This window comes from Emiliania huxleyi, assembly GCF_000372725.1.
Source record: "Emiliania huxleyi CCMP1516 unplaced genomic scaffold EMIHUscaffold_10, whole genome shotgun sequence".
In the NCBI taxonomy this organism is placed as follows: Eukaryota; Haptophyta; order Isochrysidales; family Noelaerhabdaceae; genus Emiliania; species Emiliania huxleyi.
Window position 1 is genome coordinate 566,121 of NW_005202427.1, and position 24,432 is coordinate 590,552.

Genomic DNA, 24,432 nt, shown 5'->3' on the forward strand with positions numbered 1-24,432 from the left:
GCGGCGGCATCGAGGGCGGCTGCGGCGGCAGCGGCGAGGGCGGCGGCCGCTGGGGCGACGGCGAGGTCGGAGGGGGCAGCGACGGCGCCGGTGAATATATTTTTTCGTAGCACGTCGTGCCGCTCGAGGGCGTTGCGCCCGCAATCGCGTCCTCCGGTGCTGGCGCCTTATAGGTCTTGCACTCGACCTGACCTCCGACGAGCGCAGCGTAAAAGCTGTAGCCGACGCAGAAAGCGCCGACGTCGCAGGACCGGCGGCAAGTGGCGTGATTCTCTGCGTAGGAGAGCCTGTTGGACGTCGACGCGGAGTCGTACTTCCCAGGGCCGCCGATGCGGTCTACACACGCGCCAGCTCGCCCGAGGTACCAGACCATTTTCTGGGCACCTGCCGGCCAATCACGGCAAGAGAAGCTCCGTTCACACAAAAACACAACCACGACCCAAGACGCACAAGCTCAGACAGTCGAGAAAGGGATAGACCGCAACGACAGTCAGAAGTCAGCGCTGGGTCCCAGGGCGAATGCGATGACGGCCTCTAGTGTGAGCTCTAGCTAGTGAGCTATCGCTACTATATGCAGCGAGTTAGGAGCCAACTCTTTTCCTGGCTCACAAGCTAAAGATGTTCACGGGCCCCCACACGGAGGCCCGGGTACTCTTTAGCTGTACTCGTCTAGGCAGGGGTTGGTTAGGAGCCGACCGACCGACCCTTGCGTCCGGTGCTCACCGACGGCCGGGCGGGCCACCCGCCCACGCGCCGCCTACGCGCAGCGCGTGCGCCGCAAACTCGCCCGCCGACAGCGCCGGCCAGTCGCCATCGGCCGTCGCGAGAGGCCTGCCCGGCTGTCGCCGCGGGGCCCCCACGAACACCACGCGTCGGATGCGGTGCCGCGCGAACTCGCGCGCAAAGTGCACGCCCCACGCCCGCCGCAGCTCCGTTCACGTACTAAGGCTCTTTAAAAAGATTGATTCTCGCCCCTCTAAGTATTGATATTGAATATTGACAGCCTTCCCTCTAAGTATTGACAATATATTGACATATTGATCGCTGATTTTCACCCCCAAAAGCATAAATGTGAACATTTCCCCCAAATATCGCCTAGATGGTGGCTAAAATCGAAAGATTCGCGAGGTCAAAGCGATTTTGATGCGACCCAAGCGATTTTGAAGCAATTTGGACCCATTTTGAGCGGTTTTAGGGTGTTCCCAAGCCCGGGATGGACCTCACATCGCTGGATATATCGATATATTGAGCCCCCCTTGGCCTGCCCAGGCCCAGCTCCCTCTAAGTATTGACAATATATTGGAGATTGATCGCTTCTGTAAGTATTGGAGCAATATATTAGAGCCTTAGCGATTAAACGCACAACCCGGGCCCCGAAATCGCACAGTGATGACAGTGACATGCAACACGGGGTCCCAGGGAAGGCGAGCAAAAACCTTATCGCGCGCGCTAGACGCCGACTCGGAGTCCGCACCGGTCATGCGCGCAGCCGGAGAGAGAGGGAGGCGCTCAATCGCCGAACTCGGCGAGCGTCTCCAGCGTCTCCGCTTCGTACGCACCCTCCTCCCAGCAATTGAGCGCCTCCTCCACTCCCGCGCCCGCGCCCGCAGCGTCCGTGCCCGCGAGGATGGCAGCGACGCGCTCCTTCTGCCGAGCTCCGTTCACACAAAAACACACCCCGTTCCCAAGACGCACAAGCAAGCACAGTAGCTGCTCGGTGTGTGCAGCAGAGCCAAAACAGCGACGGGGGGAGGGGGTAGTCAGCCACAGGGCAAATGGGGGCGGGGGGCACTCCCCCTGGTCTGATACTGGGGTGTGACTGTCTCCAGTCTCGGAGGGGGGCTTGAAGCTAAGAATATTTTATTTTTAGGGTCATTGTGTAGAGCCCTGCTTAGAAGGAAAAGGTTTTCTGCAAGGTCCGTATGGCTCACCGTGTAGTCGGCCGATAGAGCGACATATCCTCCGTGCCGCCAATCGACGGCAACGTACCGTACCCGTATTGCTCTCTTGGGACAGTAAGCAGGCGCGCACGATGGTCTAGTCAATGCACGGCTAGAACACTATAGGGTCATTGTGTAGCCCTGCTTAGCTTCAAGCCTTGGATTCAGCAAGAGACCTCGAGAGAGCGTGCGTGTGCCTCTACTCGCCAGGAGAGTGACAGCCAGCGGGGGCGAGCCTTTGACATGACAGCAGGGGAGCGGCTCGATCGATCGACGGAAGAGGTCGAATTCGGAATCCGGAGAGACAGCCGTGCCCATGACGGCGAGCAGGAGCAGCATTGGGCTGCCTCTGTCTGTCAGTGTCACGACTCCCGCTCAGACCTCGCGGCCCGCGCCACCTGCGATCTCTGCGCCGACAGCCGGGCCTCCGCAGCCAACCTCGCCGCCTCCGCCGCCGCCGCCGCCTCCACGGCCGCCCTTGCCGCCTCGGCAGCCACCGCAGCGGCGCGGGCAGCCTCGGCAGCCGCTGCCTCCGCCGCCGCCTCCTCGGCCGCCGCCGCTTCCGCCGCCTGCCGCTCCGCCTCCTCCGACGCCGCCTTCTCGGCCTCGATCCTCGCCGCCTCGGCCGCCGCCTCCTCCTCCGCTGCCACCCTCGCCGCCTCGGCCGCCGCCTCCTCCTCCGCTGCCACCCTCGCCGCCTCCGCCGCCGCCTCCTCCTCCGCTGCCACCCTCGCCGCCTCCGCCGCCGCCTCCACGGAGAGGCGCCGCTCCAGCTCCTCCACCTGCTCCTCCAGCTCCAGCTCCGCTGCGGACCGGTTTGTGTGCGCCACCTGCTCCGCCAGTTCTGTGGCCTTGCTCACGGAGAGGCGCCGCTCCAGCTCCGCCACCTGCTCCTCCAGCTCCAGCTCCGCTGCGGACCGGTTTGTGTGCGCCACCTGCTCCGCCAGTTCTGTGGCCTTGCTCACGGAGAGGCGCCGCTCCAGCTCCGCCACCTGCTCCGCCAGCTCCAGCTCCGCTGCGGGACGGTTTGTGTGCGCCACCTGCTCCGCCAGTTCTGTGGCCTTGCTCACGGAGAGGCGCCGCTCCAGCTCCTCCACCTGCTCCTCCAGCTCCAGCTCCGCTGCGGACCGGTTTGTGTGCGCCACCTGCTCCGCCAGTTCTGTGGCCTTGCTCACGGAGAGGCGCCGCTCCAGCTCCTCCACCTGCTCCTCCAGCTCCAGCTCCGCTGCGGACCGGTTTGTGTGCGCCACCTGCTCCGCCAGTTCTGTGGCCTTGCTCACGGAGAGGCGCCGCTCCAGCTCCTCCACCTGCTCCTCCAGCTCCAGCTCCGCTGCGGACCGGTTTGTGTGCGCCACCTGCTCCGCCAGTTCTGTGGCCTTGCTCACGGAGAGGCGCCGCTCCAGCTCCGCCACCTGCTCCGCCAGCTCCAGCTCCGCTGCGGGACGGTTTGTGTGCGCCACCTGCTCCGCCAGTTCTGTGGCCTTGCTCACGGGGAGGCGCCGCTCCAGCTCCGCCACCTGCTCCTCCAGCTCCAGCTCCGCTGCGGACCGGTTTGAGGGCAATAACGGCATGGCATCTGAGCGGCGCTTCGGCCGCCGCGGACTCGGCTTGCCGCCCCCCGCCTCCTCCTCGTCGGACTCTCCGAGCCGCTTGTGAGGCGGCTCGCGCCGCCGGCAGCAGCAGCGGGAGAAGCAGAGCGCCAGGAAGAGCAACCCGGCTACTCCCAGCGCCAACTCCAGCGACCGCTCAGGGACGCCCAGCTCCTTCTCCAGCTCCTTGACGACGGGCGCCACGGTCTCGTACCCCGTCCGCACCGTCCCGCCGAGCTTCTCGACGAAGTCGGCGTGGAAGGGTGGGGGTGGGGCGAGCGGCGGCGGCGGCGGCGTCGGCGGCGGCGTCGGAGGCGGCGGGGTCGGAGGCGAGGGCGGGGCCGCGGGAGGCGAAGGCGGCGGCGTCGGCGGCGGCGTCGGCGGCGGCGTCGGAGGCGGCGGGGTCGGAGGCGAGGGCGGGGCCGCGGGAGGCGAAGGCGGCGGCGTCGGCGGCGGCTTCGGCAAAGGCGGCGGCGTCGGCGGCGGCTTCGGCGGCGGCGTCGGCGGCGGCGAAGGCGGCGGCGGGGGCGGGGGCCCTGGCGGTGGCGGTAGGGGGGGGTGGGGAGGCGAAGGCGGCGGCGGCGGCGACGGCGGCGGCGGCGGCGGTAGCGGGGGCTGGGGAGGCTGTGGCTGGTGCCCCGGCGGCCAGGGCGGCACCGGCGGCGGTGGGTTTGGCTGTGTCACCCCTGGCGGAAAGTCCGGCGGCGGCGGCGGCGGAGGCAAAGGCGGCGGTGCAGGAGGTGGTGGCGGGGTCCAGGGCGAGGGCGCCTCTGGCGGCGAGGGATGCGGGTGCCACCACGGCGGAGGTCGAGGCGGAGGCGGAGGCGGAGGCGGGTGCCACCACCACGGCGAAGAGAGGCTCATGCTGGTGTTTGCTGCCTGTGCAGCGCTCGTGGCTATCGGGCTCGCGCCGAGCGGCCGACGCAGCAAGGACTGAAGTCCTGTCTGCTATCCCGCAGCCGCCACAAGCTGCTATCAAGCTGCCGGCAGCACTTTGGTGACACCGAACCAGAAACATCTGTCAGCGCGGCGGGTTTTTTCCAAGATCCGCCGTTCACAGTAGGATTGTCGGTGTTCTGCTGCGCGGCTCGGCGTAACCGTGGCGGGCTTTTTCCTGAAATCCGCCGTTCACAGTAGGGACGTCGTTGTTCTGCTGCAGAGAGAGAGGGCGTCCTATGGGACCTTGCCCTCCTCCCGACTTTCTCTCGCGCGCGCGTGAACAGGGCTCCAGGCCCCAAATGACGTGTGAGTGTTAGAGTTGTTTGGTATTGCTAAACAACTCTCTATCTATCTCGAAAGTTGCGGTGGCCCGGTGCCGGTGGCCGGTGGACAGAGAGTGGGCTCTCTCGCGGGTGGGGCTGGGGGGGGGGGTCTCCGCACTGGTCCGGCACCACCGCACACACGTTTAAATTACCGCAAAATCCGCACGCGAGTGCACCGCAGCCTTCGTTGGTCCACACCACTCCCCGGTCCACTATCGGCGCTCTCACCCGCCCCCCCCGGCTCCGCCTCTCCGCGGCCCGAAAAAGAGCACCAAGCTGTACCTCGCGCCTGCCGTGACCCTCGTCACGGCGTGCAGCAGGCAGGGCCCGTGAGCCGTTCCATCTCCCTCCCTCCGGCCCACCGCCCACGCGCCGCGCGCCGCCGTGTAGGCGAGGAGGACGCCGCCTCCGTGCGCCTCGTCGTCGGACAGCGCGACGTTGACGGTGCACGCGGCGCGGTCGTAGTGGAAGGGCACCCATGGCCTCGCTCCCGGCACGTACCGCCGCACGATCACCTCCACATCGCCCTCGAAGCCGCGCCCGCCGCCGAGGGGCTCCTCGGCAGCAGGCGCCGCGCCCACGGCTGCCGCTGCCCTCGCCACGGCCGCCGGGAGCCGCCAGAGCGCGGCGACGGCGGCCGCGCCAGCGATGCGCTCGAGGCCGTCGCGGTCGAGCGTGAGCGACGAGGAGAAGGAGCGCGCTAGCAAGTGGTCGCGCAGCTCGGCCAGCTCGGCCGCTCCCTCGCCTCGCTCCCCGCCGCCGCCACCCTCGAGCGACGCGTCCACCGCTGCTCGCAGTGCCGCGCACGCACGAGCGTCGAGGGCGCCTGGCAGCGTCAGGAGCGGCGGGTCGACGGCGGCGGTCGGCGCCTCTGGCGGAAGGCCCTGCAGCATTTTCAGCATTCGCAGGGAGCGGAGCGACGAGCCGGGCGCTCCGCTCCCGGCTGACGAGTCGTCGAGGCGCAGCGCGGCACGAAGGGCTTCTGTTGGAACCGTCGAGGGAGGAGCGCCGTCGACGAGGAGGCGGCGTAGTGGCGCCGGGAGCGTGGTGGCGAGGTCCTCGTGTGCGGCCGCGCCTGCAGCGGCCGGTGCATCCATTTGCAGCGACGCCTCGGTGGGAAAGAATTTCACAACGAAAGGCTCTCGCGCACGCACGATTAAGGCGCAGACGACGGCTTCCTTAGAAGCCATCGTCCTCGCCTGGGAAAAGAAAGGAAAACCGCGCTGGCAGGGTCCCCACCTGCACGAGCAGGATTTTGGAAGGACGATCAGGGGGACAGGTGGGCTCTCCTCTCCTGCTCCTGACAAGGGACACGACAGGCTCGCAGCGCGGTGCACGGTGGAATCCCAACTCCACTGGCGGTCTCATCTCAGTCTAGGAAGCGACCTTCCTCCGGCTTCTCACCGGCAGTCTCTCACTACCACGGGCACACTGACACAGGGGTGGCAGGGGCGGCGGCATGAGTCTCCCACATACTATGCGGGCCTCACTAGAGGTGCGGCCTGCGCGTGTCCTCGCCCTTGGGAAGGTCTTGGGGGGGGGGGGAGGGGAAGGGGCTGTCTGTCTGTGCATGCATGCATGCATGTGTGTGTGTGTGTGTGTGTGGGTGCGTCGCAAGGCCTCCACACGTGTGCTCGTCGCCCACATCCTTGAACAGAGTCTCGCGGCCCGCGAACTCCGGCCTCCGGGATTCGCGGGTCGCCATGCAGGACGTTGGTCGACGGGCGAAGCGAGGGAAACGCAGAAATAGAGACCTCGAACGCGAAGCGTTGGCAAAAACTGATGTCTTGGCCTCTGATCGCGGGGATAAATATTTGGGTCTCGATATCGGACCCACAAGAGCTAACCGAAGTGGCAAAAACTGGCTCTTACATGGGCATGGCCGGGGTTTCTGCACCGAATATCGAAAGTGTTGGACGATAAAATTCTTTTCCCGCACAAATAAGGCGCCCAAGGCGCTTGGGACAGACGCATGGTCTACATCTGCCTCCTCCACGCTGGCAAGTTCTCGACGCCGGTGCAGCCATACGCGTCGGTCACGCTCGAGGGCGAGTGGGGAACGTCCTCGTGCATCGTGCGCGGGCGTGACGTGCGCCACTGCCCGCGCGACAAGGCGCAGGGCCGGCACAAGTGCTGGGAGCGCGAGTGCCTGGACGAGACGGACTTTTGCGCCGCGGAGTGGCGCACGAACTGGACCGAGGCGACCAAAAAATCCTTTTGGGGCTACGACCTCAACGCGACGGAGGTGCAGCCGCGGTGGCACAAGGAGGAGATGGCGCACACGTGCTGCCACTTCCCGCCCGCGCTGAACCTGCTCAAGGCGTCGCGCGACGCGGATGGGTGGGACGCCGCCCGGGCGCGCGTGGACCTGTGGGACGAGGACTGGCTCAACTCGAACGACTACCTCGGCGGCGCGTGGGTGCCGATCGAGCACACGACGGCGCGCGAGGCACTCGACCTGAACATCGAGGAGCACAAGGAAGACCACTCGCTCTCGGGGCGGAACCTCTCCCTCCGCGTCCTCGTCTCGTGGCCCCGCCCGGGCGGCTTCGCAGTCTCGCGCGAGTGGAACACCGAGCCGCGCAGGCGCACCTCCCTCCCATCACACCTCCCGCTCCCCTGTCGGCTCTGCTCCAGCCACCGCGCCGCCCGCAGCCCCCAAGCCACCGCGCCGCCCGCAGCCCCAAGCCACCGCCACCGCTGCCCGAGGCGCAGGTGGATCTCGTCCGGCATGTCGGCGACGACCGCAGACCCGCCCTGGGAGGAGCACGGAGCCTCCTTCGACCACGACGTCACGTCCGTCCTCGGGGCGCAGGCCTCCGCCACACACCCCTCCAACCCCTCCAACCACTCCACACCACTCCAACCCCTCCAGACCCCCCTCCAACCCCTCCAACCCCTCCACACCCCCTCCAACCCCTCCACACCCCCCCCAACCCGTCCGACCCCTCCACACCGCCCGCCGCCCCCCGCCCCCGTCCGGCACACCGCCCCCCCCCCCCACCCACCCCCCCCTCCGCCACCCCCCCCCCCCTCTCCCCCGGCCAGGACTCCTTCGCCTTCACCGACCAGCTCTGCGCTTGCGACTGGACCGACGAGCACTCGTGCCCCGGCCAGCCTGCGGGCAGCGGCCAGCCGCCCTTCGCCACCGACGACGGCTCCGAGTGCTTCCGCTTCTGCTGCCCGCCGACCGCCGCCTCCCGCTCCCTCCCCGTCGCCGCCCCCCCTCCCTGCGGCTGCGGCTGGACGTCGGACTGGGCCTGCCCCGCCAAGGGCGCTCCCGGAGCAAAGGGCCTGGCACACGACGACGGCTCGGCCTGCTACCAGTTCTGTTGCGAGGAGGGCGGCGCCTCCTCCGCCACCTTCTGGGCGCTCGCCGGCGAGCAGGAGGCTGCGCGCCCTTCGAGCGCCGCCGCTGCCGCGATGCCCCTCGGGGCACTCCCGCCGGCCGCCCTCGCCGCCCTCGCCGCCCTCGCCGTTCGCGCGAGGAGGCAGCGGCGAGGCGCCCTCGTGTAGAGCCGAGAGCCGGAGCGGAGCCCGCCCCAAACCTGTGGAGCATAGCCCGCCCCATACCTGCACCGAAACGCCTCTGAGCTAATGTGCCATCCGCAACCGTATTATCTGTAAGGGGGGGGGGGGGGAGGGGCGCGCGCAAGATAGCAAGATACGCGGGGCGAGATGTGTGAGTCCTGAATGACGTTGACGAGAAGGTATTGGCTCGAGTATAGCGAGCGAAGGGGAGTGAGTTCATACGGTTGAGTGTGTACAGGTGTAGAACGAGAGGAGAGTGTGTGAGAGCGATGGAACATGCCAAATGTGCTCAACGTGCTCCGTCTGCGTGTTGTGTGATCTGTGAGACAAACTACTGAAAATGGGGACCCCCACGCGCCCCAGATTTTACACTCTGTGAGTGTGACGTATCTCGGTTCTCGCGGACCCGCTTGTTTGAATCTACACACAATATACAAACGACGCTAAGCTTAAGCACGGACGGCACACACACGGGGAGTGTTAGCGCGGGTATATAGAGCGCCTCCTCGGCGCCTTTCTGCTACCCCTCCCCGCGAGTTCTCCCCCCCTCCGCCGTCCGAGCCATCTCCGCCTCGAGCATGCGCGCCATCTCCTCTGGCGGCGTCTGGCGGAGGCTGCCCCGGCGCGGCTCGCCAGACACCACCTCGCCCGTCACGTCGGCGGCGATGCCCGGCCAGAGCCTGCCGTCGAGCGTCATCGCGCGCAGCAGCGAGCCGACAGCAGCCTCGCCGCCGATCACGCCGCCGAGCTCCGCGCGCAGCCGCTCCGCGGTCGATCGCGCGCGCGAGCCGGCGGGCCAGCGCCCGTCTTCGCCCGCCGCGAGCGCGTTGAGGAACGGGCCGCTCCGCTCCCCAAAGATGGCGCGCGCCGCCTACAGGACGTGTCTCGGACGCGTCATGGGACACGTCCCGGCCATGTCCCGGACAGTGGAGCGCGTCCGCCGACTCGACCATGCGCGACGCGTGCAGCCACGCGATCGCCGTGGCGTGCTCGCGAGGGAGGGCAGCGGGGCCCCCCTCCTCCCCTCCCCCCTCCTCCCCGCCCCCCTGCCGCCGCGGCGGCGGCTGCGGCGGCGGCCGCAGCGGCGCCGAGCGCACCGTGCTGGCAAACTCCGTGGTGCCCTTCTCGCCGACCCAAAAGTTGAGCGAGAGGTTCTCGTCGCTCGCCCCCGCCTGCCGCACCTGGTGCCAGTGGTACCGCGGCAGCCAGAGCACCTCGCCCGGGTGCAGCTCCCCCTCGAGTGCGCGCGCCGCGGCGAGGGCGGGCGTGGTGCGCAGGTCCGGCTCGCAGAGGTCTGCCATCGCAAAATTGTCCATCGGGTGGCCGACCTAGCGGGAGATATGGGGAGAGATGGGGTGGCCGACCTGGCGGGAGAAATGGGGAGAGATGGGGTGGCCGACCTAGCGGGAGATATGGGGAGAGATGGGGTGGCCGACCTGGCGGGAGGAGATGGGGGGAGAGATGGGGTGGCCGACCTAGCGGGAGATATGGGGAGAGATGGGGTGGCCGACCTGGCGGGAGATAGGGGGAGAGATGGGGTGGCCGACCTAGCGGGACTTGCCGGAAGGCTCCTAGAAGGCCCCTAGGCGCTTCCTAGAAGGCCCCTAGGCACTTCTAGGACCGGGCGGGAGATATGGGGAGATATGGGGAGATACGGGGAGAGCTGGGGAGAGCTGAGGAGAGCTGGGGAGAGAGATGGGGAGAGCTGAGGAGAGCTGGGGAGAGCTGGGGAGAGCTGTGGAGAGCCGGGGAGAGATGGGGAGGGATGGGGAGATACGGGGAGAGACGGGGAGAGGATGGACCGGGTACGGGTAGAGCCGGTAGCTCTCCGAGGGCGGGAGGAGGAGCAGCCGCTTTGAGCCGCGCAACTGGGCGAGGAAGTTGTGCAGCGCGTCGTAGTGGCACGGCGTGACGCCGCCCCCGTGGCCGGCCCACAGCTGGGCCGTCTTGAAGGGGAGGGCGCCCGCCGCCTAGAAGGCTCCGAGAAGGCTCCGAGAAGGCTCCTCGAAGTTTCCCAGAAGGCTCCTTCAAGGAGAGGGCGCCCGCCGCCTCGCACGCCTCGCGTAGCCGACTGCAGCTGTGTCTAGGAAGTGTCTAGGGGGTGTCTAGGAGTTGTCTAGGAGGTGTCTAGGGAGTGTCTAGGAAGTGTCTAGGAAGTGTCGCACGCCTCGCACGCCTCGCGCAGCCAGCGCCAGCCGACCTCGCCCAGGTCCGCCGCCAGCTGCGCAGACCCGCTCAGCTGGCGGCACGGCCCGCTCACCTGGAGATATGGGGCGATATGGGGAGAGATGGGGAGAGATGGGGAGAGATGGGGAGAGATGGGGAGAGATGGGGAGAGATGGGGAGAGATGGGGAGATATGGGGGGGCACTCACCGAGCCGTCCTCCTCCTCGTCGTACCACAGGAGCGGCGCCTGCGGCACCAACAGGGCGGGGCACACTCAGTCACACCCGGGGTGGAGGGCCGCTCGAGCTCCTCAAGCCGGGCCTGCAAATAGTAGCGCCACACGCCACGCGGCCCGCCGCCCTCGCAGCCAGCCTCGCCGCCCTCGCCGCCGCCCTCGCCGCCACCGCCGCCGCCGCCCTCGCCGCCGCCCTCGCCGCCGCCCTCGCCGCCGCCGCCGCCGCCGCCGCCGCCGCCATGCAGCTGCAGCAGGCCCTCACTTCGCAGCGTCTCTACGAATTTTTGAAAGCTCATCGGCCGCACGCCGCCCTCGCCGAGTCCCTCGCCGTAGTGCCGGGCGTGCACAGAGACTCGGCGAGGCGCGAAGTGCACTGAGAGGGCGTTCTGAGGGCCGAGCGCATCGGCGAGGTAGTCAAAGCTCCAGTGAGCCAGCGACGCGACCAGCGGGCAGCCGCCCGTCAGGATGCACGGCTCTCCGCTCCGGAGGTGCTGCTCGACCAGTGGATCGTCCCATCGCAGCCGGGGGATCTGGCCTCGAACGAGCCACGCCGGACAGCCGGCCAGGCTTCGCCGCTCGCCGCGAACCCGCCGACGCGCGCTGCAGCGAGTGTGCGCTCGATGCACGGAGTGGGCATCGAGCATGGCTCCCGGGACACAACGCTGGCGGCGCTGCCACCACCGGCTTGGGAGGGCCAAGCTTTGGGAGGGCCAGGCTCTCTGGGAGAATCCGCCGAGCGGAGCGACCTAGCACCGCCTGAGCACCGCTGTGCCGCCCGAGCCACAACTTGCCCTCGCGCCAACCTCGTTTGATGGCTCGAGCAACGCAAGGGGGGAGGCCCGGGCCCCCCACTCACTCACTCCCTTCCTTCCAGACACACACAACCCGCACACAACCCCCACAGCGTGGACGACTGCGTGTTGAGAAACACCAAGCGGCGAGGCGAGGTGAAGGGGTAAGGGGCTGTGTGGGGCAGAATCTTCATCTCGTGACTACTCCATCTAGCCTGGGGGCTGGGGGGGAGAGAGAGATTTTTCAGCCAACAAGAAATGTGTCACACAGAGTGATTTGCGCTCGGCAGCTTGTCGACTACCAGCCGGAGCTGGAGTCGGAACCGTAGCCGAGATGGTCTTCGAGGGTGTCGAATATGTCATTCGCCTCGCTAGTGGAGCCGGTGCCGCATGAGTCTTGGTCGGAGGAGGAGTCGTCGGAGGAGCGGTCGGACTGCTCGCGCTTGTCGCGCCTGATGCGCTCTGCGAGGGGGCCGGGGTCGTGGTCGTCGTGCTCGAGCGTCGGGAAGACAGCGCGCCGTGCGACCTTCTCGGCCGTGCTGCGTGGATAGAACCAAGCGTTGACCAACCTGTACCGTCCGAGAGCGGCCGCCTGAGCGGCCTGAGCGGCCGCCTGAGCAGCCGCCTTTGCAGCAGCCTCCTCGGCCGCTGCTGCGGCGATAGCCGCTGCTTTGGCCTTGGCGCGCGTCTTGTCGTTTTGCCTTGTCTTCTTCTTGCTCTTCAGGTCGTCATCAAGTGACCGGCTGACTCGCCAGAGGTCGTGCTCTGGACGACTGGGGCAGGGCGACTCACGGGAGGAGGAGGGGGACGAGGGCGGAGGCAGGCACAGCTGCTCTCCGTTGACCTCGTGTTGGTGGCAGAACCCGATGGTTCCGTCGCAGCCGCGCACTGTGTCGTGAGGGTTGTAGAATTCGAGAGGGAATCGAGTCAGCGCTTCCGGAAGAGAGAGAGGAAGACGGGTCGAGCGCAAACAGTAGATGAAATCGACGACGTAGCCGCCGCCGCGCCGCCGCCCGCCCTCGTGGCCACCGTAGACGCGGCTGAGGAAGAGGTCGGCGGTGCGCCCGCTGGGCGGGCAGGCCTTGAAGAAGTTGTTCAGAGAAGTGCGAGTGTTGAGGCCGCGCGCAGCGGCCTGTATCTTGGTGATGAGGATCGTGATGATGATGGTGCCCTTGCGCAGCAGGAACGCGCGCATCGCCCGCTGAACGCGGGTCGCTGCGGCTTCCTGTGCGAACCCCAGTCGGATGTTCCGCAGCGTGGAGGTCATTGCTGCGATGTCGTCATGCCCAGCAGCCACCCCAGCCTCGCCAAAGGCGCCAGCGAGGCTGGGCAAGCCCGGCAGCTCTGGCGAGCCAACGCGGCCGGCAGCAGGCCCACCTGGGTTCGAACTGGAGGCCAGTCGATCGCAGCCGGGCGCTGACCCGACCGAGCCAGGCGAGGAGTGTTGTGGCTTTGGTCGATTTGGTGCCTCATAAGGCGTCGGCGAGATTGAAAGTTTTTGCAGCACGAATCCGACGCGCTCCGTCTCGTCGGCGTCAGTAGGCGCCATGAGGCCGTCTGAGGCCGTGGAGACGAGGCCGGGCGCAGCCGTGGCCGGCCGCGCGGCGGCGCCGGACAAGGCGAGCGAGAGCGAAGCGACCAGCGGATAAGGAGGATTCTCTCTCTCTGGGGGGTCGCAGAGGGGGGGGGGGGGGCAGAAGGAAAGATATGGAGGTGAGGCCAGCTAGTGTTGCGGTTGTTGGACACCCCTCCCGTCGTGAAAAAGGTAAGGTAAGGTAAGGTAAGGTAAACTTCTCCACACACACAAGGTGGTGGGGGGCAAGGGGGGGCTACCCTCGCGTCTCCACGTCTAACGACAGGAGCCCCACGGCATTCAAAGTGCAAGGCCCGGTGAAAAAGGTGGCGGGTCTCCTCGAGTCGTCGGGTGTGACTGTCGTGCATCTCCACTGACATATAGCTTAAAGCTCTCTCAGGGTTGCATTTTCATAGTACACTACACACTCAAAAGGCGCCCTCGATCCAGGCGCCCTCCAGAGCATGCCGTTGGCCGCGCGCGCGGCAAAGTCAAACCGCCCACCGAAGGCGTCATGATAGCCAATCCGCATGTGGACCAAGATCATACGCGCGGCGCCAAGCGCCGCGCGCGAAAGCAGGCCCCCCTATTACTGCGTCTCGCGCGCGATCGCGAAGCCCAAGACGCAGTGGCCAAAGTCGAGCGCCGCGATGCCGTTCGTGTTTCCTGCCGAGTCGAGGTGGTACCGCTCGTGGATCTCGTAGAGCGAGCGGACGAGGAGCGCCGCCCGCGCGCGGGCCGGCGCGGGGAAGAGCGAGTGGCTTGCCGGCGACCACGGCGCCGCCGCCCGCCGGACCAGCGCCGCCGCCTCGCCCGCGCCGCCCACGGCGCGCCGCAGCGGCGTCGGCTCGCCCTCGTGCAAGCTTGCGCCGCTGCGCAGGAGGGAGGTGGCGCGGGCGGCGGTGAGGGTCTCAAGGTGCGCGAGCGGCGTCCAGCCGCGGCTGGCGACCAGCCAGGCGGCGAGGTCGGCGTGGCCTTGGCTGTTTGCAACCTCCTCGGGCGTGCCGAAGGGCGTAGCGGCGCGGGAGGCGCCGTAGGAGGAGAGGAGCTTGGCGACCTCGAGGTGGCCCTGGTGGCATGCGATGAACAGTGGCGTGGCGCCGTTGTTGCAGGCTTGGTCGATCGCCGCGCCAGCCTCGAGAAGCAGCTGGGCGCACTCGAGCTGGCCCTCCTGGCTCGCGACGTACAGCGGCGAGAAGCCTCTGGCGTCTGCTTGGTTGACCGCCGCGCCAGCGTCGCGCAGCAGCTGGGCGGTCTCGAGGTGGCCGTTCTGGCACGCGACGGCCAGCGGCGTAAAGCCCTCCTCATCGGCCTGGTTGATCGCCGCGCCAGCGTCGCGCAGCAGCTGGACGCACTCAGCGTGGCCCTCCTGGCTCGCCGCGAACAGCGGCGTGGCGCCAGCCTCATCGGCCTGGTCGATCGCCGCCCCAGCCTCGAGGAGCAGCTGGACGCACTCGGGGTGGCCCTCCTGGCTCGCCATGAACAGCGGCGTGGCGCCCTGCTCATCGGCTTGGCCGACCGCTGCGCCAGCGTCGCGCAGCAGCCGGGCGATCTCGAGGTGGCCCTTGTAGCACGCGACGTTCAGCGGCATGCGGCCTTCAGCGTCTGCATGAGCCACCGCCGCGCCAGCCTCGAGGAGCAGCTGGGCGCATTCGAGGTGGCCCTTCTGGCTCGCGATGAGCAGCGGCGTGGCGCCGTTCTCCTTGGCCTGGTCCATCGCCGCGCCAGCCTCGAGGAGCAGCCGGACGCAGTCGAGGTGGCCGTTCTGGCACGCGATATACAGCGCGGAAGCGCCGCGCCCAGTCGTCGCCCCGACGCTCGCGCCGCCCTCGAGCAGCAGCCGCACCGCCTCGGCCTGCCCGTGACGGGCGGCCCAGGTCAGCAGCGTGTCCTGCCTGTCGGTGTCGTGCCGCGCGTCGAGCTGGGCCGCGAGCGACGTGCCGCGCGTCCGCCGCCCGGAGAGGAAGGCGCGCAGCCAGGCCAGGTCGCCCCGAGCCAGGTCTGCGAGGCGGGCTGGGAGGATGGCGCCGCTCATGCCGCCAGAAAGAAGAAAACTTGGCGCGGAAAAAAGCGCTACCTTTCAGGCGCGGGCGCGCGGGCGCGGCGGGCGCGCCACGGCATCGCCGGCGCTGGCGAGCAAGGGCGGCGAGAAGCTATCGCGGCGTGGGAAGAAGGCGGTGGCGAAGGAGGCGGGCGAGGAAGGCGAGGCGATTTATCGCGCGACGCTCGAGTCGCTGTTGGCGTCCACCGGTTGGACGCCGCGCGCCGCGGAGGAGATGGCGCGCGAGGAGCAGCGTGCGCATGTTCGGCAGATGCGCTGGGCAAGGGGACACGGACGGCCGGGGGGAGCCGGTCCGGTGCTTTGACGCGGAGGAGTACGACGAAGGCGACGACGCTTTCGACGCGCTCTTCGACGGGGGCTCGGGGGACGGGTGGGATTCCCCCTCGGGGGGCGGCGCTTTCTTCTAGGCGCCCGCCTTGACCCAACATAGAGGGCGCTTTTGGGTAATATATGTATGTATTTTAGGGATCGCGAATGTTGGACGGAGGGTGGACGCGTCCAGGGGGGGGTCAAGGGGGGGGGGTCGAGAAGAGGGGGGGGGGGGGGGTATTTCTTCGACCAAAAGCGTGACAGCTGCGGAGGGGCTGGAGAGCGAGTCGTAACACATCGGAGCACATCGGAACGCCCCTGCTAGCGACGCCTGGGCGGCGATGACGCCGCAGGCGGCGACCGCGGAGCACCGCGGGGACGGCGTCGACCGGCGTAACGCCCACCACGAGCGATCGGCCCGCGAGAGGAGCGAGCGCGAGGCGGGAATGAGGGCGTTCGAGCCGCCGCCGGACGAGGAGGGGGCGGTGGAGCACCTGAGCGCGTCCGTCGTGCTCGCGGCGGTGGAGGAGAGCGGGCCCAACTACCTGCTGCCGAAGGCGCCGGAGCCGGTCAAGTCGCGCCGGAAGCGGCTCATGGTGGACGAGGCAGCAAGGCAGGCGGGTCAGGTGATCCTCGAGACGGGCACGCGAGTCGAGATCTTCGCGGAGGATTCGGGGGAGGAGAGGTGGTGGCCGGGGACCATCATGGAGCGGACGGAGGACACCGACGGCCGGCTCGTGCACCGCGTCCAGTACACCAACTTCGAGGGCGATCGGTACTGGCACGTGCTCGACGACGAGCAGTGGCGCAGGGTGGCGGACACGGGGCCAGAGCTAGACCACGCCCGCGCTGGCGCTGGCGACGCGGCACTCCGCGACGGCGCGAGCTTGGCGGCCTCCAGACTAATGAGGTGGGACAACGCCCGGGGGGAGACGGCCGGCGGGGCGAGCGAGACGACCGGCGGGGCGGGCTCCGCCGAGACGACCGGCCAGGCGGGCTCCGCTCCTGACCTCAACTGGCCGGGGCGGAGGAGGGTGCGGCGCAGCGCCGCCATGGAGCTGCTTCGCACGCGGGACGAGGCCGAGCAGCGCGAGGCCAGGCGGCCCGACGACGCGCCCATGCTGTCGCAGCACAGCGCCACGCTGTCGCGTCAGCTCGTGATCGTGCGCCGCCGGCTGAGGGAGTACCTCGCAGACCTGGCGGAGGACAGCCTGTCGGTGCCGATGCAGCGCACTTCCCGCGGCCTTCACCCGACCATGCGGTGGACGGTCGAGTTCGGCAAGTGGCTGGCCACGACGCGGATCGTCGAGTCGAGGGCGTTTAGCTGGCACCTGGCCGAGGAGCAGTCGGCGGGACAGGCGGAGGCGACGGCGCGCAGCGGCCGGGGGTCGAACACGGTGTACGTCGCACTGCAGCACATGAAGAACCACGTCTGGCGCGAGCTGTGGCCCGCGATGCCGGCCGACGCGAGGCAGTACTGGCACTGGGTGACGCGGCGCGTGATGGGGATCTTCGAAGGCGGCGGCGGCGGGATGCGACAGGAAGCAGAGAAGGCTGGGAGGGGAGCGGGACAGGCGGCGGCGCAGGCAAGCGTCGCGCGAGGCGAGGGCGTGGAGCAGCAGCAGGCGGCGAGCGCGAAGGCGAGCGCGGACGCGACTCGGCAGGTGGAAGCGGAGCTGCGCGCGGGGACGACCCGCCCGTGCACGAAGCAGCACCTGTTCCAGACGGGGGAGTACCTGCTGCAGGACGCGCACCTCTCCGAGCCCTTCGAGGTGAACGTGGCCTTCATCATGAGCGCGTACGTGTGCCTCGCGAGGCAGACCGGCTGCCGGCCCGGGATGACGATGAACGACGCGAACGACCTCGCGAACACTACCAGTCACTGGTGCGCACCCACCGCCCGCGGCACCCGTAGGCACGGTGGGGTGGAGGGCGCCCGAGGGCCAGCGGGGCGGGCGCCTGTTGCGATGAGGGACACGGGTGAGGTGGAAGGCGCCCGGGAGGCGAGGGGAGGGGGCGTGAAGCGACGCGTAGGACGCGGATTGATACCGCCGGAGGCGTCTCGGCCTCACCCCTCACCCCGAGCCCCGACGCGCGATGCGGCAGGCACGAGGTACCGCCGCTTCGGATGAGCGACTTGCGGATCGACATGGACAACGAGCTGGGCGGCGCGCTGACCGAGGGCGCGTTCCGGGCGCTCTGCAGTAAAAAAAGAGGCATTTTTTTTACAGTGGTGTGGAAAAAGAAAAAAAAAGCCCAGCGCCGCAGGCGCCGGCCGGAGGCCGGGAAGGGATGGGGAGGGAAAAGGAAGGTTAGAAGAGGAAAGAGGAAGCTACACATGGCTCTACTTGCGTGCCTTCCGCTTGCCGAGCGCCTTGTCGGAGGATGCACCTGGCGAGCTGCGCGTCGAGCGCGAGCCAGGCGACGCCGGCGAAGCTGCACGTACCGCGGCGCCAACTTTGACTCGCGCCGCCTCGACGAGGCGGGCCACCGTTTCGATGAAAGCGTCGGCGCCGGCGGCGTCGCTCTCGAAGAGCTCGCCGCGCTCGTTCTCGTCGAAGTCGTACATCAGCGAGGTCATCTCTTCGAGCGGCACCCAGCGCGTCGCCGTGTAGCGCTCGCGTTCTTCATTGCCCATCGACTCGAAGACGCCGCGCACGAGGAAGCACGGCTCCAACTCCGCGTCGTCGATCGGTCCCTCGCGCTGCGCCATGGTCATGTCGACCGGGTTGTGCAGCCGCATGCCGAGGACCGCGTGAGCCTCGTGGATGAGCAGGCCGGCCAGGTCCAGGTCCTTCGCGCGTTGACGTCGAGCGCTCAGCGTCTTCTTGGAGTAGATGTCGATCCTCGGCTCGATGTCGTTGTCCAGGTCCATGACGCTCGCGTCCCACGACCACTGGACGAAGCCGAGCGTGGCAGCTGTGACGCGCTCGCTCGCGCTGAGCTGCTCCCAGCAGCGCTGGCACGCCGGCACGTCGTCGCTGACAGCGTATGCAGCGTCGGCCGCGTTGGCTGCTGCCGCCGAGCTCGAGCCAGCGGCACTGTTCCCGGCCGGCGCCTTGCTGCCGAACACGCTGGGCATGTGACGCGCGAAGAAGCCCGGGCTCATGGCGGTCCCAGCGTCAGTTGCCGTCGGTGCCGGCGCCGGCGCAGGAGCAGCCGCAGTCGTCGCCGCCTTCTTTGCAGCGCGTGCCTCTCTCGCCTCCCTGGCGCGCTTCTCCAAGAAGTCGGGGTTCTCTCGCTTCTGCTTGTCGTACCACGACTCGTCGGATGTCGCGGCGGCCTTGCCCTTGCCCGACTTGGGCATCTTGGCCGACAACACGCGCGCAAGACGGCGCAGCACGCCGCCAACACGCGTCAACACGCGTCAACACGCTCAACACGCGGTCAACACGCCACCACTGTGCAAACAGCGCCTTCCCCAAAAAAGAACACCGGGCGCGGTGGTCGGGAATGGCTGCCCGCCTCGCACCGGCGTAGCCCTAGCGCGCCACTCTCGTCGTATCGCTCTCATTGCGGCGTGGCGATGATTCGCCGTGCGCTCGATCTCGACCGCCCGGGCCTTCGTCGCAGTATCTCGCCCTCTTTTGCCGCCGCCGCCATGGCGGCCTCGGCACCGCCCGAGCAGACGGTCGCTGTCGCCGCGCTGGCCCCACCGCCCTCGGTGACGCTGCGGCTGCGCGGGGTCGACGGTGAGGCTTCGTGGATGCCTGCGGCGACACCGCCGCGCAGGACTCGCACCTTCTCGGTCGGCGCCTCCGCCGCCACGCCCCCACGGACGCTATTGGACCAGTACACCTCGCGCAAAGCGCCAGGCCAGATCGCTCACGACGAGCATCTCACAGCGCCGTCAAAGCCGGCGGGAGGCGAGCGGCAGGCGGAGAGGGACGCGGCGACGCGGCGGGAGCTGGAGCTGCGCCGCGCCTTCAAGGGCGAGAAGTCGCGCCTTCTCGCGGAGGCGGAGGAGGCGCGCGAGGCGTCCGAGACGCTGCGCGCGGAGCTGAGCAAGGCGCGACAGGAGGCGGCGGAGGCGCAGAGGAGCTCCGAGGAGCACCGGGCGGCGGCGGAGAGTGCGGCGCGCGACGTGTCCGCCGCGCGCGCCGAGGCTGCGCGGCTGCGGGGCGAGGAGGGCGCGCTGCGCGGCCTGTCTGCCGAGGCGCTCGAGGCGCTCGAGCGCGGTTCGCTCGCCGCGCTGACCGCGATCCGGCAGGCGAGAGAGGAGGCGGCGAGGCGCGCGAGGACGTGCGTGGTCTGCATGGCGGCCCCCCGCTCCGCCGTCTTCTTGCCGTGCGGCCACGCCGCTTGCTGCGCCGATTGCGTCGACAGCTTGCGCCGCCACGCCTCGCAGGCGGCGCAGGCCGCCGCGACTCTGCGCGCCAGCTCTCGCGCGCCGCGCCGCCGCCGGCCCCGCGCGCCCCGACCCGCCCGCGCCGCCCGGCGCGTAGGCAACTCGCCCACGCCTACGACTGCCCCATCTGCAAGCGCCCCGTCGCGTCCGCCCACCGCGTGTTTTGGGCATGACGCTCAACGGCGAGCGCCGCACTGCTTGGGGGCCGCGCTGTCGATTGTGTGTGTGTGTGGGGGGGGGGGGCGAGCCGCTTCTGCCCAGGCGCTTGGCGGCATCGCCTTGATCTTTGTGTACAATGCACTGAATGCGGCACCCCCCTACGGCTCTTGGCCGCGCTAACCGCTATGCCTAGATGGCTCGAGCGCGTTTGTCGGGAGAGAATCTCTTCTGCGACGTGCAGAGCAGCTGCAGTGTGCAGAGTCCAGCCCACCTTGGAGTCTAGACAAGCGCTCACCACTCAACGCGAGATATGTGTGGTACATGCTCATGCAGCTGCTGTATCGCCGTGTGCTCCGCGTGCTCTGCTTTTTGGATTTTGCCTGCGACTTCTACAATATACATGTGTAGAGCTGTCAAACGTTAACTTTGGGCCTAACAGTTGCACTATTGTTGGCTGAAAATCCTCAACGTTGTTCAAGTGTTCTCCCCAGCCCAAGCTGTTACTGTTTGTTACTGTTGTTACTGTTGTTCAGTGGTCAGCAAGCAGAAAATGCCAAAAAAACCGGGTAAAACCCGAAAATACCTGGGGTTTTCCAGGTATTTTCGGGTATTACCCGCACTGGACGCTGGAGATCGTCGTGGGTCACTGCCAGGCCTTCCTTATTTTGTTGTTCAGCTGGCCTAACGTAACGTTAGCTACTGTTGTTGGGGAGCCCCACTGTTGTTCTGTTGTTACTGTTAACACTAGCAACACTGTTCAGCTCTTAACGTTTGACAGCTCTATACATGTGCCTGTGCCTGTGGCTGCTGCCCTGCCGCCCCGTGCTGCATCCTGGCTGCAGGGTAGGCTCCGCCTCACTGCATCTCGAACTGGATTCCACGAATTGATTTTCCTAGCGTCGTCAAAGTGAGCTGAAAGTTCGCTCAAGAGCCGATGTCACCCGCCGACCGCCTCCCATCTCGCCGCTGCTCTGGCGGGGCGGCGGCGGGGCCTGGCGACGGCGCGCGGCGCATGTGCCGTGGCGACCCACCGGGCCGGCCGGCCGCGCAGGCGCCGACCGGTGATCGCCACCGCGCCCCGCCTCGGAACGCCGTTTCCGCTTGGCGTCCGAGGCGCTCGGCGTTCCCGCTGGAGCGCGAGATCGGACCGGGTCGGACGCTCCTTTTCTCGCCGTAGGCACGGCTGGCCGGCTGAAGCAACGGAAAAACAAGAATCGCACCGGTCAATCCTCTCCGGCCAGCCTCGGGCGAATTAAAGCCGCAAAAAATCGGAAGTTTCCGCCGCCCCGGATTCCACCTCCCTGGCCCTCCACGCCCCGCGCGCGCGTCCGTATCACCGCCGCAGTCGGCCTCCCCGCCCCGCGCGCTGTAGGAGCGGCGCCCACCCACCGGAGACGCCTTCCCCTAGACCGCCCGACCACCCCACCAGGCAAGTCGCCAAACGTGTGCGTCGCGTGCACCGCGAGCGGCGAGCGAGCGGTCGCCAACTGAAGCTGCTGCACGAAGAAGGCGTGGCCGTTGGTGACGTCGAAGATGGAGAAGATACCGACGAGCAAAGACAGACTCACGTTGGGGAGGCACACGTCATAGATGAACCGGGAGCCGGGATTGGGCCGCCTGGGTGCGATCGTGCGCTCGGAGGCCGAGCCCTTCCACGGCTTGTTGAAGCCCTTGTCCTGCGGTGGACCCCTGGCGCACCACCTCTCGGCAAACTGCCGGAAGTCCTTCCGCCGCGGCTCGTCCACCACCCAGCTGTTGCCGTCCCGGTGGCGGTCGTGGGGGCCTGAGCCGTCGAGGAGCTCATTGAAGATGGTCTGATCCTGGTCGTCGCGCATGCCGGACTCCATGCGCGACGCCCACTCCTTGAGCGTCGCGATGGCAACAGCCGTGGAGCGGACGGCGAGCACCCCCGTGTTCTTGTACGCGTTGACCATGTTGAAGCAGCCAGATCCAGCAGCGTCCTCGCTTGGATCGAGACAGTCCGTGGTCATGATAAGATCTGCGTGGGCATAGTCCTCGTATCCAGGCCGCTGCCCCTGGATCATTGGCACCGGGCTCTCCAGCCACACGCAGTCGGCATCAGACATCACGACATCAATCCCCTTCTGCAGGATGAACAGAAGCGACTCGAGCTTTCGCCGGCCGAGCGCGCGGAAGCCCGACGTGGACGTCGACGGGACGTACTCGCCGTCGAGTCCGGTCGCGGTGGACGACCAGTCGAGGCATTGAAAGCGCTCGGCACGGCACTGGGAGATCACGCCCGCGTCCATGGCAGCAACAAGGATTGGAAGCTGGAGCCGCTCGACGTGTTGCAACCAGTTGGTCAGCAGCTCACGCACCCCAGCTGTTGCGTAGGTCATCATGAGAATGCTTCCGTTGAGCAATGGCGGCAGTGAGGCTGGCGCGTGCACGTAGACCATGCCTCCCGCCACGGAGGTGCTGTTAGCAACACCACCAGCAATGGAGCATGGTGGCAAAGTCGGACGGGCAGAATGTGTCCAGCCTGAGGATGACGACGAATGTGCACGCGTGCCAGCGCCGGCCGTCGATATCCGCACGACGGTCAGCAACGCCAAGAGCATGACGGTTGCGCACGCCGCTCTCGCCAAACTTGGCATGTCACCGCGCGTCACTAGAAATAGGCGAGCACGGAGGGCACGATGGCGAGACAGGTGCTATCTCACGCCGTCGGTTGGGTGCATTACTCACCGACCCAGCCCGTGCACAAACCCAGAAGAGATTTTCTCTCTCTCTCAGTGTATGTAGCTCTTACGTACATTCCCGGAGGAGGACTGCTGACGGGGTTTGCGATGAGGAGCGATCCGAACGTGGTATTCGGGGTATTTTAGGGGCGACTTCACACCAGGATGGTGCAAGATAGGTCGCAACTGATCCAGTCCTCCCAGGGCGGGGGAAGTGGTCGCATATGCGCTAAGACCCCCACACACTAAAAAAAAAGCAGGATTGATTGATCCAGCAACGCGCTAAAGGTCGGCGCGCTTGACGGCTGCACTCCCAGTGCTCCTTCCCGTGAGCGCGCGATCGCGGATCGCTCGCGCTTGACGGCTGACTCAATGCCGGACGAGACGGGAGACACCAGCTCCACCACAGGCGGGTTCCGGTGCTGGATCTGCCTAGACGATGAGGAGGACTCAACCGGGATGATCGCGCCCTGCGAGGCGCGTGGCAACACACGCTTCGCTGCACGCCCAAAGACACGCCACCGCTGCGTCCGAGCCGCACGCGTCGCTAGACCGCTCACGCTCTGATCTCTGTCCCTCCCCTCGATCAAAGTGCGTCGGCACCAACCAGTTTGTGCACCAGCACTGCTTGGAGACGTACTGCTTGCAGTCGCTCGCTCGCCGCCCGTCGGCCAGCCTTTCGGTCGCGTGCCCCATCTGCCTCGCCGAGTACCGAATCGTGGAGCGGCCCGGCGCCCAGTCGGTCGGCTGGCGGGAGATGCTCAAGGTCGCATTGACGGACCAGCAGCTGCTGCTGCGGCACAGCCAGTTCCTGCTCCTGCTCTGCCCACTCGTCGTCTCTGTCTGCCTCACCTGGGCGTGGCTCGTGGCCCACCTCCAGGACGTGCACGCGCACGGCGACGGCGCGCGCGCCCTGCTTCCCTTGGCCCACTCCTCCGAGAGAGTGGGAGTGCCTTCCCTTCCCCGCAGGGCCTCCGCTGCTGGCCATGTCCAAGCCGCCCTTCTTGTCGCACGAGCACGCCTCGGCGCTCCACTCCGCCGTCTCGATGCTGCCAGACTGTCTCGTCTCCGCCCTCCACGCGCTGCTGCAGGGCGCACACGAGCTGCTGCTGCAGCCGTCGTGGCAGGCGAGGCCCGGATTGCAATGCCCATAGCACACATGCACACGCACACGCACACGCGTAGAGCTGCCCCTGCGGCCCACGCCCAGCGATGCGACGCTCGTGCGGCCCTCCCCTCCTCCCCACCTCCTCCACCCCTCTCGTGCGGCCCTCCCCTCCTCCCCACCTCCTCCACCCCTCTCGTGCGGCCCTCCCCTCCTCCCCACCTCCTCCACCCCTCTCGTGCGGCCCTCCCCTCCTCCCCACCTCCTCCACCCCTCTCGTGCGGCCCTCCCCTCCTCCCCTCCTCCTCAAACCCTCTCGGCAGGCCGCGTGGCGCTCGCTCGACGGCGAGGCGGCGCCTGACCTCGCTGCCGACGCGGCATCCTCTTCCGGCGGCGGCGACGGCTCCAGCCTCCCCCCTTTGCGGGGCCGTGCGGAGGGAGGGAGCGCCGCTCTGAGCCCCTCTGGGGTGGGGACGTACGTAGGCTCGCTCCTCCACCCGGCTGGCACCTCCTGGACACCTCCTGGACACTTCCTGGACACCTCCTGGCTGGACACTTGCGTAGGCTCCCTCCTCCACCCGGCGGGCATCTCCCGGAAGTGGAGCCTGCTGTACGTCTGGCTGCAGTGCGCCCAGTGGCGCGCGGACCGAGAGCGAGAAC

The 24,432-nt window shown here is 67.9% G+C and overlaps 8 protein-coding genes across 8 annotated transcripts; 2 read left to right on the plus strand and 6 right to left on the minus strand.

Annotated features, from left to right (window-relative positions):
- Positions 1 to 1,509: 1,509 nt before the first annotated feature.
- EMIHUDRAFT_199538 (hypothetical protein) lies at positions 1,510 to 4,547 on the minus strand (the record flags this gene model as incomplete). The annotated part of the gene is made up of 4 exons (XM_005793633.1): positions 1,510 to 1,647; positions 1,932 to 2,006; positions 2,696 to 3,769; positions 4,374 to 4,547. The coding sequence occupies 4 exons, from the start codon at positions 4,545 to 4,547 to the stop codon at positions 1,510 to 1,512; spliced, it is 1,461 nt and encodes a 486-aa protein (XP_005793690.1).
- A 468-nt stretch (positions 4,548 to 5,015) lies between these two features.
- On the minus strand, positions 5,016 to 6,671 carry EMIHUDRAFT_199539 (hypothetical protein; the record flags this gene model as incomplete). The annotated part of the gene is made up of 3 exons (XM_005793634.1): positions 5,016 to 5,990; positions 6,468 to 6,585; positions 6,664 to 6,671. 3 exons carry the CDS (start codon positions 6,669 to 6,671, stop codon positions 5,016 to 5,018), a joined length of 1,101 nt encoding a protein of 366 aa, XP_005793691.1.
- A 66-nt stretch (positions 6,672 to 6,737) lies between these two features.
- On the plus strand, positions 6,738 to 8,668 carry EMIHUDRAFT_420714 (hypothetical protein). The gene is made up of 3 exons (XM_005793635.1): positions 6,738 to 7,371; positions 7,501 to 7,606; positions 7,840 to 8,668. The coding sequence occupies exons 1-3, from the start codon at positions 6,764 to 6,766 to the stop codon at positions 8,305 to 8,307; spliced, it is 1,182 nt and encodes a 393-aa protein (XP_005793692.1). The 5' UTR covers positions 6,738 to 6,763; the 3' UTR covers positions 8,308 to 8,668.
- Positions 8,669 to 8,842: 174 nt separating this feature from the next.
- On the minus strand, positions 8,843 to 11,367 carry EMIHUDRAFT_199541 (hypothetical protein; the record flags this gene model as incomplete). The annotated part of the gene is made up of 6 exons (XM_005793636.1): positions 8,843 to 9,193; positions 9,420 to 9,650; positions 10,125 to 10,292; positions 10,523 to 10,561; positions 10,697 to 10,735; positions 11,002 to 11,367. The coding sequence occupies 6 exons, from the start codon at positions 11,365 to 11,367 to the stop codon at positions 8,843 to 8,845; spliced, it is 1,194 nt and encodes a 397-aa protein (XP_005793693.1).
- A 2,126-nt stretch (positions 11,368 to 13,493) lies between these two features.
- Positions 13,494 to 14,281, minus strand: EMIHUDRAFT_351252 (hypothetical protein; the record flags this gene model as incomplete). The annotated part of the gene is made up of 1 exon (XM_005793637.1): positions 13,494 to 14,281. A coding segment is annotated over one exon (582 nt), but the record flags the coding sequence as incomplete, so codon positions are not given.
- Positions 14,282 to 15,799: 1,518 nt separating this feature from the next.
- EMIHUDRAFT_199544 (hypothetical protein) lies at positions 15,800 to 17,666 on the plus strand (the record flags this gene model as incomplete). Its single annotated transcript, XM_005793638.1, has 3 exons — positions 15,800 to 17,343; positions 17,374 to 17,438; positions 17,641 to 17,666. The coding sequence occupies 3 exons, from the start codon at positions 15,800 to 15,802 to the stop codon at positions 17,664 to 17,666; spliced, it is 1,635 nt and encodes a 544-aa protein (XP_005793695.1).
- A 136-nt stretch (positions 17,667 to 17,802) lies between these two features.
- On the minus strand, positions 17,803 to 18,972 carry EMIHUDRAFT_199545 (hypothetical protein; the record flags this gene model as incomplete). Its single annotated transcript, XM_005793639.1, has 3 exons — positions 17,803 to 17,832; positions 17,905 to 18,765; positions 18,931 to 18,972. 3 exons carry the CDS (start codon positions 18,970 to 18,972, stop codon positions 17,803 to 17,805), a joined length of 933 nt encoding a protein of 310 aa, XP_005793696.1.
- Positions 18,973 to 20,820: 1,848 nt separating this feature from the next.
- EMIHUDRAFT_97497 (hypothetical protein) lies at positions 20,821 to 22,385 on the minus strand (the record flags this gene model as incomplete). Its single annotated transcript, XM_005793640.1, has 2 exons — positions 20,821 to 20,858; positions 21,392 to 22,385. 2 exons carry the CDS (start codon positions 22,383 to 22,385, stop codon positions 20,821 to 20,823), a joined length of 1,032 nt encoding a protein of 343 aa, XP_005793697.1.
- Between the last annotated feature and the right edge of the window lie 2,047 nt (positions 22,386 to 24,432).